Source organism: Sinocyclocheilus grahami, unplaced genomic scaffold (assembly GCF_001515645.1).
Source record: "Sinocyclocheilus grahami isolate Dianchi unplaced genomic scaffold, SAMN03320097.WGS_v1.1 scaffold30.1, whole genome shotgun sequence".
NCBI classification, from domain to species: Eukaryota; Metazoa; Chordata; class Actinopteri; order Cypriniformes; family Cyprinidae; genus Sinocyclocheilus; species Sinocyclocheilus grahami.
Window position 1 is genome coordinate 1,274,133 of NW_015505209.1, and position 17,757 is coordinate 1,291,889.

Genomic DNA, 17,757 nt, shown 5'->3' on the forward strand with positions numbered 1-17,757 from the left:
AACCAATGAGTTTAAATATATATATATATATATATATATATATATATATATCATATATTTTATATAATAATGTGTAATATATGTAATATCATTATTATGTACATTTAAAACATAATCTATATTCTTCACCATTCTTATGGTGTGTGCACACCAAAAGCTCATTTCATTATTCGCACGAGTAGATTACATACAAAGTCAGTGCAAAGACGCAAATAGATGTGAGTTCCCGCGGGGTGGCGCGAATAATGAAAATTGTGCTACACGATTGCAGCAAACGCACAATACTCCCCTCAAACACGTCTTCTGCGTAAATTGAAAAATTTCAACTCGAGCGGGATTTTCGCATGACGCATTGACGCACAAGCAAATCAAAGCTTATTGACACATACAGTTGTATCAGATTATGGAATATTCCTATTGCTTTTTATGGTGTGTGTGCACACCGAAAGCTAATTTAATTATTTGTGCGAGTAGATTACATACAAAGTCAATGTAAAGATGCAAATAGACACAAATTTGCACCGGCGATGTGTTTGCCGTGAAGGCACGATATTCTCATCAATCGTGTCTTCCGTGCAAGTTGAAAAATTTCAACTCAAGCTGAAACTTCTCATGACACGTTGTTGCACAAGCCAATCTGAGAAAAGCTTATTGACATGTACAGGTTTTATCAGAAAATGTTTTTGTTTTTACTGTATGTTTTTATTTGTGCGAATGGCGTGAAAAACATCCTGTGAGTAATTTAGAGTGAGTAATGGTGTGTGCACACCAAAACCAAAGCAAATATTTGCATCACATTTTTTTTTCTCGCATCACTCGTGTGAATAAAAACATTAAAAACAATAAAAAATGTTTTCTAATACAACCGGACAGGTCAATGAGCTTTTCTCTGATTGGCTTGCGAGACAACACGGCATGCAAAGTTTCCACACGAGTTGAAATGTTTCAACTTGCGTCGAAGACACATTTGAGGCGAATATCACGGCAAACGCATCACCCGGCGCGAATTCGCATCTTTGTGAGTAGATGTAATTTAATCACGCAAATAATTAGATTCGCTTTTAGTGTACACCAGTGCCGAATGGTGACTTTTTTTTAACCAGGTATGCTGAGTGATAAGACCCCCCCCCCATCGGCTTTTAGGACACTCAAAAGGGATCACAGATGACAAATAAGAAACACTGTGGCAGGTGTCGATTTAAAAGTATGCATATTTCCTACCTTATTTGTAAATGCAAATTCAAAGATATGTTTTCGGTGGACTTTTAAAATTTGCTTTGCTTGAGAAAACAAAAATATACAGTAACATAGTTTTTTTTCTTTTGATTTCGTCAAGTTGGTTTTACATCAAACACAATTTGATTTTCGGCCATCGAGATCTGACAGCAACAGCACATTTTTCTGCTTGGGCGAGCGCTTCGTGGACAGCTTACCTCACGCATGAAATCAGCCGTAGACCAGGAAATCACTGAGAACGCGCTACAATCCTGAAGAGTCGTAGCAATAGAGCGGAGACGAGAAAGCTGTGGAGAATCGGCTCGCAACCATAACTGAAGTAGATTTAGAGAAAATTACTGCCGTTTGGCAAATAAATCATTTTGCGTACTTATTCCTAACTCTTTAAGCTTTAAGTTACATTTCAAATGTCAAGGGATCAACTTATAATCATGTTTATATGAATTATCCCGTGAACTTCTTCTCTCAAATGGCCTGGGTATGCAGAGCATTCGCAGCTTATATGGACGGAACGCCACTGGTGTACACACCATTAGTTATATGCCATAAACAAATGGTCTGTAGATTTCCTTTGTCCTAGCAAGTCAGTGTTAATGTGATATGCTTGCCAACAATCTTTCCCGTAGTGATGTGTTAGAACTCTCGCCGGCACATGATGTGCATTCTGATATGTGGTCTGTGGCTCATTGTGGTTGTTGTTCAGGATTCGTCCTGTTGTTGAACATTCGTTTAAATGGAACAAAACATGATGAGTGGATGCTCACCCTACGGTGATGTCTGCTAAATGACACCACTGCAATTTAATGCAGGTTAACAGAGGCCAGAGGGCCCTGCAAGGCAACTGTTAACCCTGCATCATACTGCATGCAGCAAACTAACCATTGCCTCTGTTGCCATGGCTACCCGCAGCAGGTTGCCAAGCGAGGAGGGCTCTGTTTCAAGCAACGAATCTGGGAAGCTGAACACGGGCAGAAGCTCCACAGCTCGGAGATCAACGGCACAGAAAGCACCCAAAGAAGAGCAGCATATGAGAAATGGTGAGAAAGACAGAAATAAAAGGAGCAACACAATTTACATTCCTTAGGATCATAACCCATTTATGAAGCCCATAATTACAATCAGGAATTCTGGATCTAGTTAAGAAATGTTTTTCTTAAATACATTTTTAAGTTTCTGAAATCAGTATTTTTGTCTTGTTTTCCTGGAAAAAAACATATATACATACATACATACATACATACATACATACATACATACATACATACATACATACATACATACATACATACATACATATATACATATATACATACATACATACATACATACATACATACATACATACATACATACATACATACATACATTATATATATATATATATATAATTAAAAATACTAAATTTACTTTAAAAGTAAAATTGCATAAGATATGTTTGGATATTTTAAGAAAAATTAAGATTAATCTAAAAATATAATAATATTTATAACTCATGAGAACTTAAATGGTAAACATTTGTGCAATTAGAAACATTTGTAAGTATTAAAAATTATTATATTATATTATTGTGGGAACTGTGATATATTCATTGATGAATAGAATTAAAAAAAAAAAAAAACAGCATTATTTTAAGAAAAATTAAGATTAATCTAAAAATATAATAATATTTATAACTCATGAGAACTTAAATGGTAAACATTTGTGCAATTAGAAACATTTGTAAGTATTAAAAATTATTATATTATATTATTGTGGGAACTGTGATATATTCATTGATGAATAGAATTAAAAAAAAAAAAAACAGCATTTACTTTAAATATAAATATTTGTAAACTTTCTCAATTATTTTCTGTCACTTTTGATCAATTTAATCGTCCTTGCTGAATAAATGTATTAATTTCTTTCAAAAATCTTACTGACCCTAAACTTTTGAACAGTAATGTATATGTAATTTCTTTTATCAAATGTTTGCACTTTTGTATGTATTATATTCAGAGGCGGACAGTAACTAAGTACATTTACTTAAGTATTGTACTTAAGTACACTTTTTGAGTATCGGTACTTTACTTGAGTATTATTTTTTCTGGAAACTTATGACTTTAACTTCACTACATTTGAAAGACAAATATTGTACTTTTCACTCCACTACATTTCTATCAAGGTCCTCGAAGTAGAAAGTCGTTACTATGTAGCAGCTTTGAAAGTCAGTGGGTGATTTGTTTCTTCTCTAAAATGTGACTTTCTTTTTTTGAACACTGACCAGTTGCAAATGTGATATTTATTTATAACAATTCAATAATAAGAAGTTAATATTGTGGTATATATTAGACACAATATTGTCTGATTTTGCTAAATTGTGTACGTGAAAATATTACCTATAAAGCCACAGAAGAACTGTTGTGCATCTCCTAATAAAACACAAGTACCACGAGAGTGATTAGACAGCATTTTTTTAATTTTTGTTTTGATGTCAAATAAGTCTTGCTGTTTTGCTTTTTTTTGTTAAAGCAGTGCTTCTGCTGTAAAGTTATACAGTTGTGTTGCTGGGTTTTAAAGCAGGTTTGATTTTGTTTCTTCCTTATCACTCTGTATTTACATATATTATATTAATAGTAAATTGTGTAAAATTTTTGTTAAAAACAAAATGTTTTGCCACTGGTGTAAGAAAATTAAATAAAAACAAATCTTTATATTTATAATAAATATTACAATAAATATTACAACAATATAAATAAATATATAAAAAAATGGATTTGTTTTGAAAAAAAAAAAACTGTATTGAAACACTAGATTAATAAAATGTGACCCTGGACCACAAAACCAGTCATAAGCAGATTTCATTTTTCTGAATAAATAAGCTTTCCATTGATGTATGGTTTGTTAGGATAGGACAATATTTGGCCGAGATGCAACTATTTGAAAATCTGGAATCTGAGGGTGCAAAAAAAATCTAAATATTGAGAAAATCACCTTTAAAGCTGTCCAAATGAAGTTCTTAGCAATGCATATTACTAATCAAAAATTAAGTTTTGATATATTTACGGTAGGAAATTCACAAAATATCTTCATGGAACATGATCTTTACTTAATATCCTAATGATTTTTGGCATAAAAGAAAAATCGATAATTTTGACCCATTCCATGTATTGTTGGCTATTGCTACAAATATACCTGTGTGACTTAAAGGGGTCATATAATGCGATTTTAAAGATCATTCTTTTGTGTATTTGGTGCAACAGAATATGTTGACATGCTTTATTGTTAAAAAAACACATTATTTTTCAAATACTTTACATTATTGTAGGTCCTCTATGCCCCGCCTCTCTCAAACACGTCGTTTTCAACAAAGCCCCCTCCTTTGACAAGCGCAGTCTGCTCTGATTGGCCAGCTGACCCAGTGCATTGTGATTGGCCGCAGTTAAGACAGCTGATGTGCTATGATTTCTGACAGGCAGTTCACTCACCTGTGATGTGACCCTGTTCCCCTCACACACACACGACGTATTACTCTGCGCTGCGCAAAACTCCGCATTTGAACAGTCAATAGCAAATACTTAAACTAATAACATAACATACTTACAGTCGCTGATTCAGAAGCGCCAGATTGTCATAGCAAAGTCGGAATTTACCCTTTTTTTCCCTTTTTTTTTAAATAGCCTTTGTGCACAGGCAGCCTTGTACTCTTCTAGGTTCAAATAACTGTCGTCCATAAAATGCGTTGCACAAATTCGAACATCTGGGTTGTGCTGTTCTGTTGTAAATAAATCTTAACCAATGATTCCTAATTGCATCTACTTCCGGAAGGCCAAATAATGTGCTTTTGCTTTCGCACAGGAACACAGCTTCTCCCTGACATGGCTGCATCAACATTACTGCTGTTCCTGAAACCACGCCTTCTTTCTTTGCATGCACATTTGGGCGGCATTATGCTAATATTTCCACATAGTGATGTAGGTATGTGGGGGCGTGTTAGAATGAGCCGTTTTAGGTAGGCGTGGCAGAGTCTTAACTTTTATAAAGAATATCTCCTTGGATTTGAGACTTTAGTCTTTGCAACTTTACAGATCTTCTTTATGCACCAAGAGCTTGTAACACTCCAAAGAGAAAGGAAAACTTGAAATCGCATCATATGACCCCTTTAAGACTGGTTTTGTGGTCCAGGGTCACAAATGTTAAGAAACATCAGTCCTGCAATTGAATATGTAACAAGTATTTAGTTCTCATAAATGTTTTATGAGGGTATTGAAAGCCTTAAAACAAGGACACAGTAATATTCTCATACAATTTTTTTTTTAATACAGGAGCTTCACCATCCAAGATATCTCATACACCATTAAACCCCCAAACTCATAAATAAGTGATTTCTCAGTATAATGTGCACCAGTGGCTAGTGTCAGACTCTGTTTTTGAGTATTTACAGCTGCTCTCTTTGCTGATCCCCTTTTTACCCTCCTGCTGTAATTTTATGACTGCACGAGTCTCCTGTGTCTGTTTGCAGACCATTATGACTCTCTAACTGGCTCTCTACGCCTCATCACCATCAAGCCTATGGCTGCCCCACTCAACTATTCCTATCCTGACTCCTCCAATCACAGCCAAGACTCTGTCATCCTGAACGGAGAGGTGAGCTCGCTGTCACTGTGTGGAGATGGGCCACCTCATTAAGAGGCTTTTATTCTTGATTTATTTTTACCTGTTTTGAGTGCTTGTCAGTTTACTGGGCAAACCCACGCAGAACCTTTTCCACACATTTTCCCTGTAGATCAGCAAAAAAGGATTCTATTTAGACTCACTTACGGTCAGCTGAGTAGCACAAAATTGGAGTAAATAAATAACATCAGATTTTCACCTGCAGGTCAACGTGGGGCTGAAGCAGAAGTCAGACATTGAGCATTACCGGAATAAGCTGAGGTTAAAAGCTAAAAGGAAAGGTTACAGTGACGGGCCGGTCACTAGCGGCAGCGGCCACATGTACAGCCATCGAGACCGGCTGAGGCGAGAGAACGCTTCCCTGGACCTGGAAGATCTGAGGGGGCCGAAGGAGGACAGGAAGCCCTCCACTTACGTAAAGTACCGCAGGAGGTAGGCGGAGATTAAATCCCTGTTCTTAGTCATCCCAAAATATTATGAGGAAATTAAGCCAATTGCGTTTTCCTAGATACAGGATCAAAAAGGAAAATGAAAAGTGGAATTGATTCAGATACAGTGTATATGTGCTAAAATCAGGGGGAAAATTTACTAAACAGGTAAGGCACATTTGCAGAATAAAATAATATAATATAATATTTATTATAAATATAAAGAATTACTTTTTTCATTTTATTTTCTTGCAAAACTTGGCAAAACCCTTTGTTTTTAGGAAATATGTAACACAATTTAATATTAATATGTTTTTTAATGAACTGTGTAAATGAACAAAACTAACAACATTATATTATAAGTAAATGTAAGCAATTGTTATAAAAAAATTTTTTTTTTAAATGGTGCTAAACAAATACAGCATACTTTGTTTTATATTATTTGTATATTATTTATATTTATTATTTTATTACTAATTCATATATAATTCTTATGATTGTGATGGAAGTTTCTTATGCTTACCAAGGCTGCATTTGTTTGATCAAAAATCTAGTAAAAATAGCAATATTGTGAAATTTCAATTAATTGGCAGTTTACAATAACTTTTTTCTATTTGAATATACTTTCAAATGTAATTTAGTCCTGTGATGCAGTTGAATTTTTTCAGCATCATTACTCCAGTCCTTTTTTTTCCGGGATTGTTTGATAAACAGAAAGTTCCAAAAGTATATTTTAATTAAATAGAAAATGTTTGTAACATTATAAATGTCTTTACTGTAACTTTTGATCAATTTAATAAATGATTGCAGAATAAATGTAATAATTTCTTTTAAAAAATCAGACCAACTCATACTTTTCAACAGTTATGTATACATAAGATTTTCTACAATGTTTGTGCCTTTGCATAATTCGTTTTATTGAATTGTGTGCTAAAATAACAGTTCTTGCAAATAAACAACACCATTCATTCTTAGTAAACTCTCCTTATGGCATGAATAAAGAGCTCTTTAATGAGCTCTTCTCCAGTGTTTGGAAATCAATATTTCATTGTGTATAAGAATAAAAATAAACCACAATGTAAAATTAACCATGACTGCAATAATCATGTTGATTCGTAAGACAATACTGATCTTTTCAACAGTGACTCCCACAGGGAACCTGCATACTGGAGCAGGCAGTCTCTGAACACCCCGAGCCCTGTAGAGACAGAGATGGACATGCTGGTCATGAGGGAGAGATCTAGGAGGGGCATCCGCAACAGCGGCTACGATGTAAGCGCTGTTAGCCTCTTGCATCATGGGACCCTAAATCCCTGATATAAAGTCTTGTGCTGTAGTTTTTCCACACGCCGCATGTCATTCACGGTTCAGGGAGCCGGCAGAGGTTCTTTTTGCTTTAGTAATGACTCTCAGCTCAAGTTTGCTTTGAGGCTTAAATGAAGGCGATTACCTTTAGCTTTAACTTTAAACCCAGTTTATGACGGTAAAGAGCTTGAGATGATGGTAGCCAGTACTCTAACCCTGAATTTCGCCCACGTCATCATGAAGCAGAGCATTATTGACCGTAATATTAAATGTTTATATGTGTATGTGTGTGTGTGTGTGTGTATGTGTGTGTATATATATGTATACACACACAGTACACACACACATACTGTATATTATGTAAACACAAACTTTTAATCACATCCAAAATAAAAGTTTTTGTTTACATAATATATGCGTGTATACGGTGTATATTGATTATGTATATATAAATACAATGCATGTGTATGTTTACGAAAAATATGTTTGTTTATATATTAAATATATTTATATATATAATATAAAATATAAGAATATAAATATATAAATGTATATACATGTAAATATTTTCAAAATATATACTGTATGTGTGTGTATTTATATATACATAATAAATATACACAGTACACATGCATATACAGTGGGGAAAAAAAGTATTTAGTCAGCCACTAATTGTGCAAGTTCTCCCACTTAAAAAGATGAGAGAGGCCTGTAATTTTCATCATAGATATACCTCAACTATGAGAGACAAAATGAGAAAAAAAAATCCAGAAAATCACATTGTAGGATTTTTAAAGAATTTATTAGCAAATTATGGTGGAAAATAAGTATTTGGTCAATAACAAAATTTCATCTCAATACTTTGTTATATACCCTTTGTTGGCAATGACAGAGGTCGATTAATCGTTTGACAGCACTAGAATAAAAAACATTTAAGAAATCAATAATTCAACTGAATAATTGATTTATCAATAGAAAACTATTATAAACCAATAAAAAAAACATTTAGCATGTAGATAAATTAAGAATCTCTTACACTTGTACAAATGAAAAAAATTTTATCTTGTAATGAGAAATTAAAAATATAATTTTCATTGTTTTTAGTTTTATCACTATAATTTCTGTAGTAGTAATTGGTAAAATATTTAGCTTTTATTTGTATATTTATCTACATTTTTATGAATAAAATATTTTTGAAATATGTTTAAAAAAAATTAACAAATAGCAAATACTATATTGACATGTTAATATAATTTATTTATAAATGTATTCATCTTTTTTTCAATTAGTATATCGATTGATTTTTTTCTTAATAGAAATCAGTTTCTCAATTGTCACATTATTGATGATCACATTGCCAAGGTATGGTAGAAATACATTTTCAACTGATGTTTAAGGGTACAGACATTAGAGGGAAACTAAAAGATGGTTTTTTTTTCTATATTAGTAATTAATATAATATTTCGTTTCCTAGATTTAGATTGGAAATGTGATATTGGATAATAGCCGTGATTGTGCTGAGCTTTTAAAAGTGCTGAGTTTTCAGAGTATTTGCAATACAGTTGACCTACAAAAGTATCCAGAAGTCTGAGTCTTCTCTAAAAAAAAATAAAAATAAAAAAGTGTTTTAAAATCTTAAAGGGGTCATATGATGCTTTTTTAAAGATCATTATTTTGTGTATTTGGTGTAACAGAATATGTTGACATGCTTTAATGTTCAAAAAACACATTATTTTTCAAATACTGTACATTATTGTAGGTCCTCTATGCTCCGCCTCTCTCAAACGCTTCGTTTTCTACAAAGTCCCTCCTTCCGACAAGCGCAGTCTGCTCTGATTGGCCAGCTGACCCAGTGCATTGTGATTGGCCAAACACCGCAAGCACTTGTTGGCAATGTAACGCTCCTTACCATAATCGCGGGCTTCATCTTTCAAAATAAATGTAAAGACAGAGCCCGAAAGGGGAACAGAGTCGCGTGACAGACACAGTGATGAAGCTGGTATGTGTTTGCAGTACACAAGCCACGGTTAAGACAGCTGACTCCACTGTGATCTGACCCTCCCCCCCTCCAATATCTCTTTGGTTTTGAGACTTTAGTCTTTGCAACTTCAGGGATCTTATCTATGCACAATCAGCTTGTAACATTCCAAAGAGAAAGGAAAACTTGAAATCGCATCATATGACCCCTTTAATTAAAACTGGAAATGAATGGAAAGTTTCAACACTTTGAAACATCACAACCTGAAAAGTTTTAACAAAAAATTAGTAGATTATTTAACTAGTTATTTGATGATGTCTCATCACTGAACCCATCTCAGGGTGAGCCCGAGCCATTTGAAGAGACAGATGTGGACCGCCTTCTGAGTTCCTTGGGTTTCGGCGGTGGTCACCAAGTCAAAGGCCACTCAGACTCGTCCACCCTGAGCTCGCAGCCCTCGATCGATGAAGTGAGGCAACAGATGCACCTCCTCTTGGACAACGCCTTTGGTTTGGCCTCTGCCGAGCCAACCCCGAGCAACCACCACCACCATCACCACCACCCTCACAGTCCGTACAACCCCAGCCACGGTAGCCCTTACCTGGACGGAGTTACCAGCGCACCTGGGACTATGAACCACCCCAGTGGAGCTCTACAGCGCGGCTCCTCCTTTGGGCCGGATATGCACCAGTGTAGCCTCCCCAAACCAGTGAGTGCCAGTCTTCAACGCCACTCATGTTTGCAGTTCATTTGATTGTTTGTATTTTGGGCATATAGGGTGATATGTTGACATATGTCACCATATAAGTATTTAGAAAGTTCACTGGTGATTGTGCTTGGCTCTGCAGGGGTTCAGGTTTACCCAGCTGCCTGATATGGGTTTGGGTTCCCCGCCACCCCTCATCCCTCCAAGAGGTGGAGCCCCACCTGGAACGTCACTAAGATGGTGAGAGAAACCTCAAAATACCTTGCATTATATTTTATTATATTATATTATATTATATTATATTGATAGCATTGTTTAAGTGCATGCTACAAAATCAAGCATCAAATTAATAAAAAAAAAAATAACTAAACTTAAATATATATTTTATCTCTGTGTTATATTATATTATATTACATTGATAGCATTAAGTACATGTTACAAAATCAAGCATAACATTTATTCTAAAATATATAACTAAACTTAAATATAGGTGTGTGTTTTGTTTTAGTTATTATTATATTATATTATATTAATATATTGATAGCATTGTTTAAGTGCATGCTACAAAATCAAGCATAAAATTAATAAACAAATATATAACTAAACTTAAATATTTTATTATATTATAAATTTGATAGCATTTGCACACATTGGTGCAAAATAATCTTTTGTATTTTATTTTTGTTTTATGTTATTATATTATATTATATTATAAATTAAAAGCATTTGCACAAAACAATTTTTCGTATTTGAATTATATAGATTTATTATTTTATGGAGTATTTTATATTAATTATATACTTCTCTAAAATGGTGAGAGAAACCTTAAAATACATGTTCATACTCATATTTGGGTTTTTGTACATTTTGTTTTGTTGTGTTTTAGTGTGGTTTTGTATCATATCTACCCAAAAGGTACATAATATATGTATCCTTTTATGGCAGGCCAAATGTGTCAGTGATCATTTGGGGGAAAAAATTATAAATCAAATTTAGAAAAGAACTAATCAATCAAGAAATGAACATTTAGCGTGTAGATAAATTAAGAATCAACGATCCTCAATTTGAACAAATAAAAAATGCATTTATTAGAAATTAACAGAATTATTTTCATTATTTTGTTTTTTTTTCAGCAATATTTTTAAATGAGTAGTTAGTCAAATATTTAGTTTGCTTGTTTATCTAAATTTTGAAAAATATATATAAATCTAATAGCAAATACTTACCCACACGTGAATAATTATGATATATTGATTGACTTTTTAAAAAATTATATCTATTGATTTAAATTTTAATTAATACATTTTTTTCTTAACTGCTTTATCAGATTCTCTGATGATCATTGACTGTCACGTTGCGCTTTAGAGGTAGATTTGGTAGAAATACATTTCCAGCTGATGTTTATGAACATCTTAGGGACGGTACTGTCCCAACTACAACAATTTTTTTCCCCTGACAGTGTCATAGCACATAGCATTACAGCATCACATTGCCAGCGTTATTGAGATGAGCCTCATGTATATTTAAATAAGATTTTTCCTCTGAGATGCTGTGGCTGGCATGCATTAAAGGTGCTTTGCATGGTTGTCAGTGCTGCTGACTGCATTGAGGTGTGTTATGCGGCTCTGAGGCGATGCCGGCCAGCGTTGCCCCCTGGTGGTTTGATCACATTATAACAAGACTTCATCTCTTCTTGAAGCTCCACACCAGACATGAATCTGAAGCCCTGTGTCTCTGAGGCCTCAGAAATGAGTCAGCACAATGGCACCCCCTACCTGCCAATCAACCGAGCTCCTTTCCCTGCTGTCACTGTCGACGAGTCTATGACAAGCTACTCAGGTCAGTGTGTTTTGGTAAACGTTATTATAATACTACATTTTGTATCAATTTTGGAGATTTTTGGTTTCCAAAGATGTCAAAAAACATTTGTATCTGCCTTCCAACGTTTACAGGAAACCCAATGACAGCAGTATATGCCATATCTGCCAACCGGCCCGGCTACTCGGACTACTTCGTCTTGTCTCCACCGTCCTCCTACCGGAGCCCATCTTGGATGTCCTACCCTCCAGAGCCAGAGGACCTTCCACATCAGTGGAATGACACGGTAAAGGCAAGCTCTGTTTCTATATACAGTTCCTCCAGCGTGACTAACCCTACCCGATGACTCCTAACACATCTCTGGTATTGTGACCTCATTACCTTCACATCTTGTTATTGTCCTCAAAGAATCAACAACCAACCTTTATTCATCTGGATTGTCTCTGTTGTGTTATCTTAAAATTGGATGTCATTTTCTTTCGTTTGAAAATTTCTTACAGAACCAGTGTCACCTGGAGACCATCTGCTGAATTGGAGTCCTTTCTGATGTTAAGCAGACACAGTCATTTACCAGGGTACTTTGGAGTTTTAGATTATTAGCAATTTACACAGCCACATGAGCTGATTATAAATAAAAAATATTTTACCTTTCTTGGAAAATTATAAAAAACAATAATTGGATACACTAATGATCAAATGTTTGGAATAATTACGTTTTTTAAATACTTTTTCAAAAGTAGTCTTTTTTTAAGCATTTTTTTAAATAAAAAAATTAAGTACAAAAAGTAATATTTTGAAATATTAATACAATTTAAAATAAATAGTTTTCAGCAGCCATTACTCTAGTCTTCAGTGTCTGGATCCTTTAGAAATCATTCAAATATGCTGATTTGGTGCTCAGTTAAAGGAGTATTGTTGGTGCTCATTTAATAATGGTTCTTATCATAATCAATGCTGGAAACAATTTTTGCTGCTTAATATTTTTGTGTAATCCCTGATACATTTTTTTCAGGATTTTATTTATAAATAGACATTTTAAAAACCAACATTCATTTGAAATAGAGATCTTTTTCAGCATATAGTCACTTTAATTTTTTTAATTTTCTTTTAATTTAATTGTTAATTTAATGCATCCTTGTTGAATAAAAGTGGGGGGGTTTTTTCAATATTACCAGACTTTTAAATGGTAGTGTATCACAGTTTCCACAGATGTATTAAGCAGCAAAAACTGTTCTCAATATTGATAATTATAATAAATGTTTATTGAGCACCAACTCGGCATATTAGAATGATTTCTGAAGAATCACGTGACACTGAAGACTGGAGTAATGATGCTGAAAATTCAGCTTAATTGTTTTTCTTAACTGTTAATTACGTTTTTTTTAAATTAAGTAAATAACTAATAAATTCAATTATAATTGTACATTTATTATTAATTTAATTCTAAATTATAAGATAAAATATTAAAGATTTTACATTATAATTATTTTTGACCTTTTTAAAGATTATATAGTCAAATAATTGTCCATACAAGGCAATATAAAAAAATTTAATTCTGTTGTTGTTGTTGTTGTTGTTATTATTTAATTTTTTTTACTCACCCTCATATTGTTTCAAACCTGTATTTTGGAATAGGTTTGGGATGACATGAGGATGCACTGTTCCTTTAAGAAGCTGCTATGTGGTTGTATCTTTCAGGGTTTGAACCACCAAAAAGAAGCGTCGCCTACTCTGAAATTTCGGACTCAGCGGCCCCAACCGAACACGATGCTCGGCCGAACAGCCAACCAGACCCACAAGCCACAAACTCACCTGCCAGCCTAAGCGAGATGCAGCACCCGTTATTAATCAACGTCTACAGTGAGGGTAAATCACCACAAACAAACAACAGGTTGCCTCACTGGCCAAAACTGTGTTTTCTTAAAGCTTTTTCAAACTAAGAAGTGTTGTATCTAATGCAGGTGGTTTTATGTGTGTTTTAAACACCCAAGTTACTAATAACAAACAACTAAAATGTATTTTTTCCATCTTGGGCTTTCCTTGCTTCATCAATGCCTATCTTGTGTCTTTTGCTCTCATTCATGCATTTTTTAAAAAGAAACGAATATTATTGCAGGCGATTCTTTTCGTGCACTCTGTACAGCTTACGTTAAAAAAAAAGCGACGATGACGATGAATGATGTAAAAGAAATCAAACATTTGGAGGGATGCGACATCCTTTACTGTATTTACTGTAGTCACAATGCAAAAAAAAATTGTATAAGCTTTTTCTTTTTTTAAAAATGCCATAGTTTATGCTGTAATAAAGTGTTTCACGGTGCACAACTGTTCATGAAAGGCATGAAACGTTTAGGTTTGACATGGGAAGATAGCCATAAAGATTTAATGGACAAAGAGATTGATAAATGATGAATAGATGAAGGGATTCATATTTTTACTAGCCTTTTTGTAACTACTGGAAGAGTTAACTATAACTACATATTTTATTGCCTTATAAAAGGTACCAAAACATATATATATGAAATAAAATATGCAGCATACACCAAAATTGACTTGAAATTTGATTTAGAATATATTGATCATATAAAATCAAATTAAAACTGTAGTATACTATCTTAATAAGACATAAATTCGCTATAACTAAGCAAGTACGGTGTTACAGAAGTAACATTGGCATGTGCTCTTAAGAGAATGAGTCTAATGCATGTAGTCCAGACATATGATTCATAAGGGCTTTGTATGTCAAGTAAGTCGCATATTTTCTTTGGGCAGTTATAGGATGGAAATCTATTGCAAAAAGGTTAATCACAGCAGAAGTATCCCATTAAATAGACGCTACCTTTCAATGTACTTTACAAACCTTTCGTTGTTTTGTTTGAGGCCCATTTGCAGAATGAATCAAGGTACATAATCAGATTTTGAAAATTACATAGTGTTGTGTAAATTATTACAAATGCCACTACTGTTTGATTTGTGTTTAAATAAACGTTGTCCTTTCCGTTTAACTTCGGTGGTGCAGGGGATGTGCAAATATCTATCATGTAATTGTTCCTTTTTAAAGCATTTTCTTTTCATATTTTTATATCAATTGAATCACCCTTTTTTGGCCAACAGTGGAGGACATTGTGCTAAAAACTGTAAGATATTGTGCTTCAACTGTAAAAAAAAAAAACTACAAAAAAGAACAAAAAAATGCCTCGTTGTGAACCTATGTGAGAAAATTGTGTAATATTCATAATGTGTACATCATCATAACAAATAAGATGTTGACTTCTTTTCCTACTTATACAACACTAAACAACTCCATATTTGCCAAATGTACTGTATATTTTCATTCGTTACTGTAACAAAAAAAATTCGCTTCAAACGTTCTACTTGTTATTTTCTTTTCTTCCTGATTATTTTATTTAGCTTAACATGTAAAATAACCATCATTATAATGGTTTAACGCTTTGAAGGACTCATTTTTTTGTGGGTTACACACTGAATCTAATCTAATAAAAACTAAGAAACATTTGATCATTTAAAAAAAAATTATAAAATGGCTTAATATCGTGTGTAGTCTTATTTTTTGTGTGTAAACAATACCTATGACCTTGCTAGCCTAGCTTTGCTTAGCGTTTCATGTCCTGTCCACTAGAGGGCAGCACTCCCCCCTTTATTTTAGTTCTCCACTGCAGCCAAAACTTCCTCCGCTACAAAATCATTCCTGGCATTGATGGAGCGGCTTTTATTATCGTTGTGAAATCCATTATGTCCCCTAACTCTAGTTTAAGCACATTTCGAGCCGTATTTCCAGCTTTGGATATTAAGGTGCCGTCCCTTGTTTCTATCCCCTTCCCTTGAGGGGATCCATTCACTCACATCCATACCTGCCAAGGTGTCTTTCATCGGCCTGACTTGTGGACTGTCCGGGAGGGCAGGCTGTCAGACTGGCTGAGGTGAATTTCTCTAACGACAAAAGCGGCCTGTCCACTTCGATCTCGTCTGTGGCCCTTTATCTGTGACAGCAAAGCCATTCAGAGCCACACGAGTCACATCAATCACTGCAGGCACGAGGCTTGTCTCTCCCACATGTCTGGCAGCATTTAAAGCGCTAATCACGGTTCTCCTTATACTACAGGTAAAGCTACATAGAGTAAATGGATTTTTGGTCATAATTCACGCCAAACGGCTTACATTATAACTATAGGCTGGCAATCATTTAGTTTAATAGTGACCAAAGAACACTAGGCAGGTAACAAAAACTACTAATTAGAGGCTATTGCTAAGCCAGGGTGAATGAGGGTGATGTTGGACACCTTTGCACTTTAGACCTGCAATTTATTGTCACCCCTTGCGACCTAGATCTATTACTTAAAAAACATTGTAAATGCTGCGTGTGTGTGTGTGTGTGTGTATACACGTAAATTAAACTATTATTTATTTAGAAACGTTTTTTGAAAATAATGATTATGATGTGTACACTTTCAGTACACTTTTTATTTGATGGCTACGCCACATGATATTTTTTGAGTCATTATTTTTAAATACTTCTTGAAAATGGTATAAATATTTTCCAAAACCTTATTAAACAAGCATTAATTTATTTATTTATAAAATATTTGTCTTTACTCGTATATATTTGCTAAACTATGTTTCAAAATATATTTATGTAATATGTTTTCAGCCAATATATATTTATATTTTTGTATATATTTGAATCTATATTTTAAACATTTAAATCATGTATATACTTTTTAAAAGTATTTCAAATATATTTTGCTCACCATACATTTCAGTCCAAGAAAATACATTCCCGTCACATTTGACAAACAATCTATTTGTTGTCTGTAACATGGAAACACATTGGATTAAAAATAAATAATTAATAAAACCTAAATGTAGATTACTGTAAGATTGGAAATGTATTTTCTTGCCCCCAAAATATATTTTGGTATATGATAGCAATTTCAAAATTATATATTTAATTAAGCTTAACCGTTAAGATTATATATTTAGCATATATTTAAAATATATTTTGGCCAGAAAAAAATTATATATTGTTTTGCTATGTGAGTATTATGGACAGACTTGTACGTCATTGACCCTTATGCAGTTTACTGTAACTGTCACCAGTGTTGGGGAAAGTTACTTTTAAAAGTAATGCATTACAATATTGCGTTACTCCATAAAAAAGTAACTAATTATGTTACTTAGTTACTTTTTATGGAAAGTAATGCGTTACGTTACTTTTGCATTACTTTTTAAATCTGGACAGGGCTTGCTTGTTTGATTTTAAAATAAAAAAAGTTATATTTTTGGCAAATATAAAAGCCTTTTCACACCAAAAGTGAAATGAATAAGCCTCAGGCTGAAGGAAAAGTAAATTTATGTCTGTACAGTAGAATGCAGAAGAAGAAATTTCGAAAAGTAACTTGCGTTACTTATCTGAAAAAGGAACTCAGATATTCTCTTGTAAATTAAAAAATAATGCGTTACTTTACTAGTTACTTGAAAAAAGTAATCTGATTACGTAACTTGCGTTACTTGTAATATATTACCCCCAACACTGATTGTCACTTTATCTTTTTCTCACTGATCCTTTGGCTTGTCAAAGATGTTTGGCCTTAGAGCCAGAGCAGCAACTTTACCTT

The 17,757-nt window shown here is 33.7% G+C and overlaps 1 protein-coding gene across 4 annotated transcripts in view; it reads left to right on the forward strand.

Annotated features, from left to right (window-relative positions):
* Positions 1 to 15,314, forward strand: part of kiaa1549la (KIAA1549-like a) — a 54,913-nt gene extending 39,599 nt beyond the window's left edge. For 2 of the 4 annotated variants that reach the window (XM_016258761.1, XM_016258784.1), the window contains 10 exons: positions 2,146 to 2,273; positions 5,735 to 5,859; positions 6,092 to 6,318; positions 7,457 to 7,586; positions 9,938 to 10,306; positions 10,446 to 10,543; positions 12,003 to 12,142; positions 12,256 to 12,413; positions 12,622 to 12,696; positions 13,820 to 15,314. In XM_016258761.1, the coding sequence (XP_016114247.1) occupies positions 2,146 to 2,273; positions 5,735 to 5,859; positions 6,092 to 6,318; positions 7,457 to 7,586; positions 9,938 to 10,306; positions 10,446 to 10,543; positions 12,003 to 12,142; positions 12,256 to 12,413; positions 12,622 to 12,651 (1,405 nt within the window). In that variant the 3' untranslated portion in view covers positions 12,652 to 12,696; positions 13,820 to 15,314. The remainder of the gene's footprint in view (positions 1 to 2,145; positions 2,274 to 5,734; positions 5,860 to 6,091; positions 6,319 to 7,456; positions 7,587 to 9,937; positions 10,307 to 10,445; positions 10,544 to 12,002; positions 12,143 to 12,255; positions 12,414 to 12,621; positions 12,697 to 13,819) is intronic. The other 2 variants (XM_016258776.1, XM_016258770.1) reach the window with 2 other exon arrangements.
* Positions 15,315 to 17,757: the final 2,443 nt, after the last annotated feature.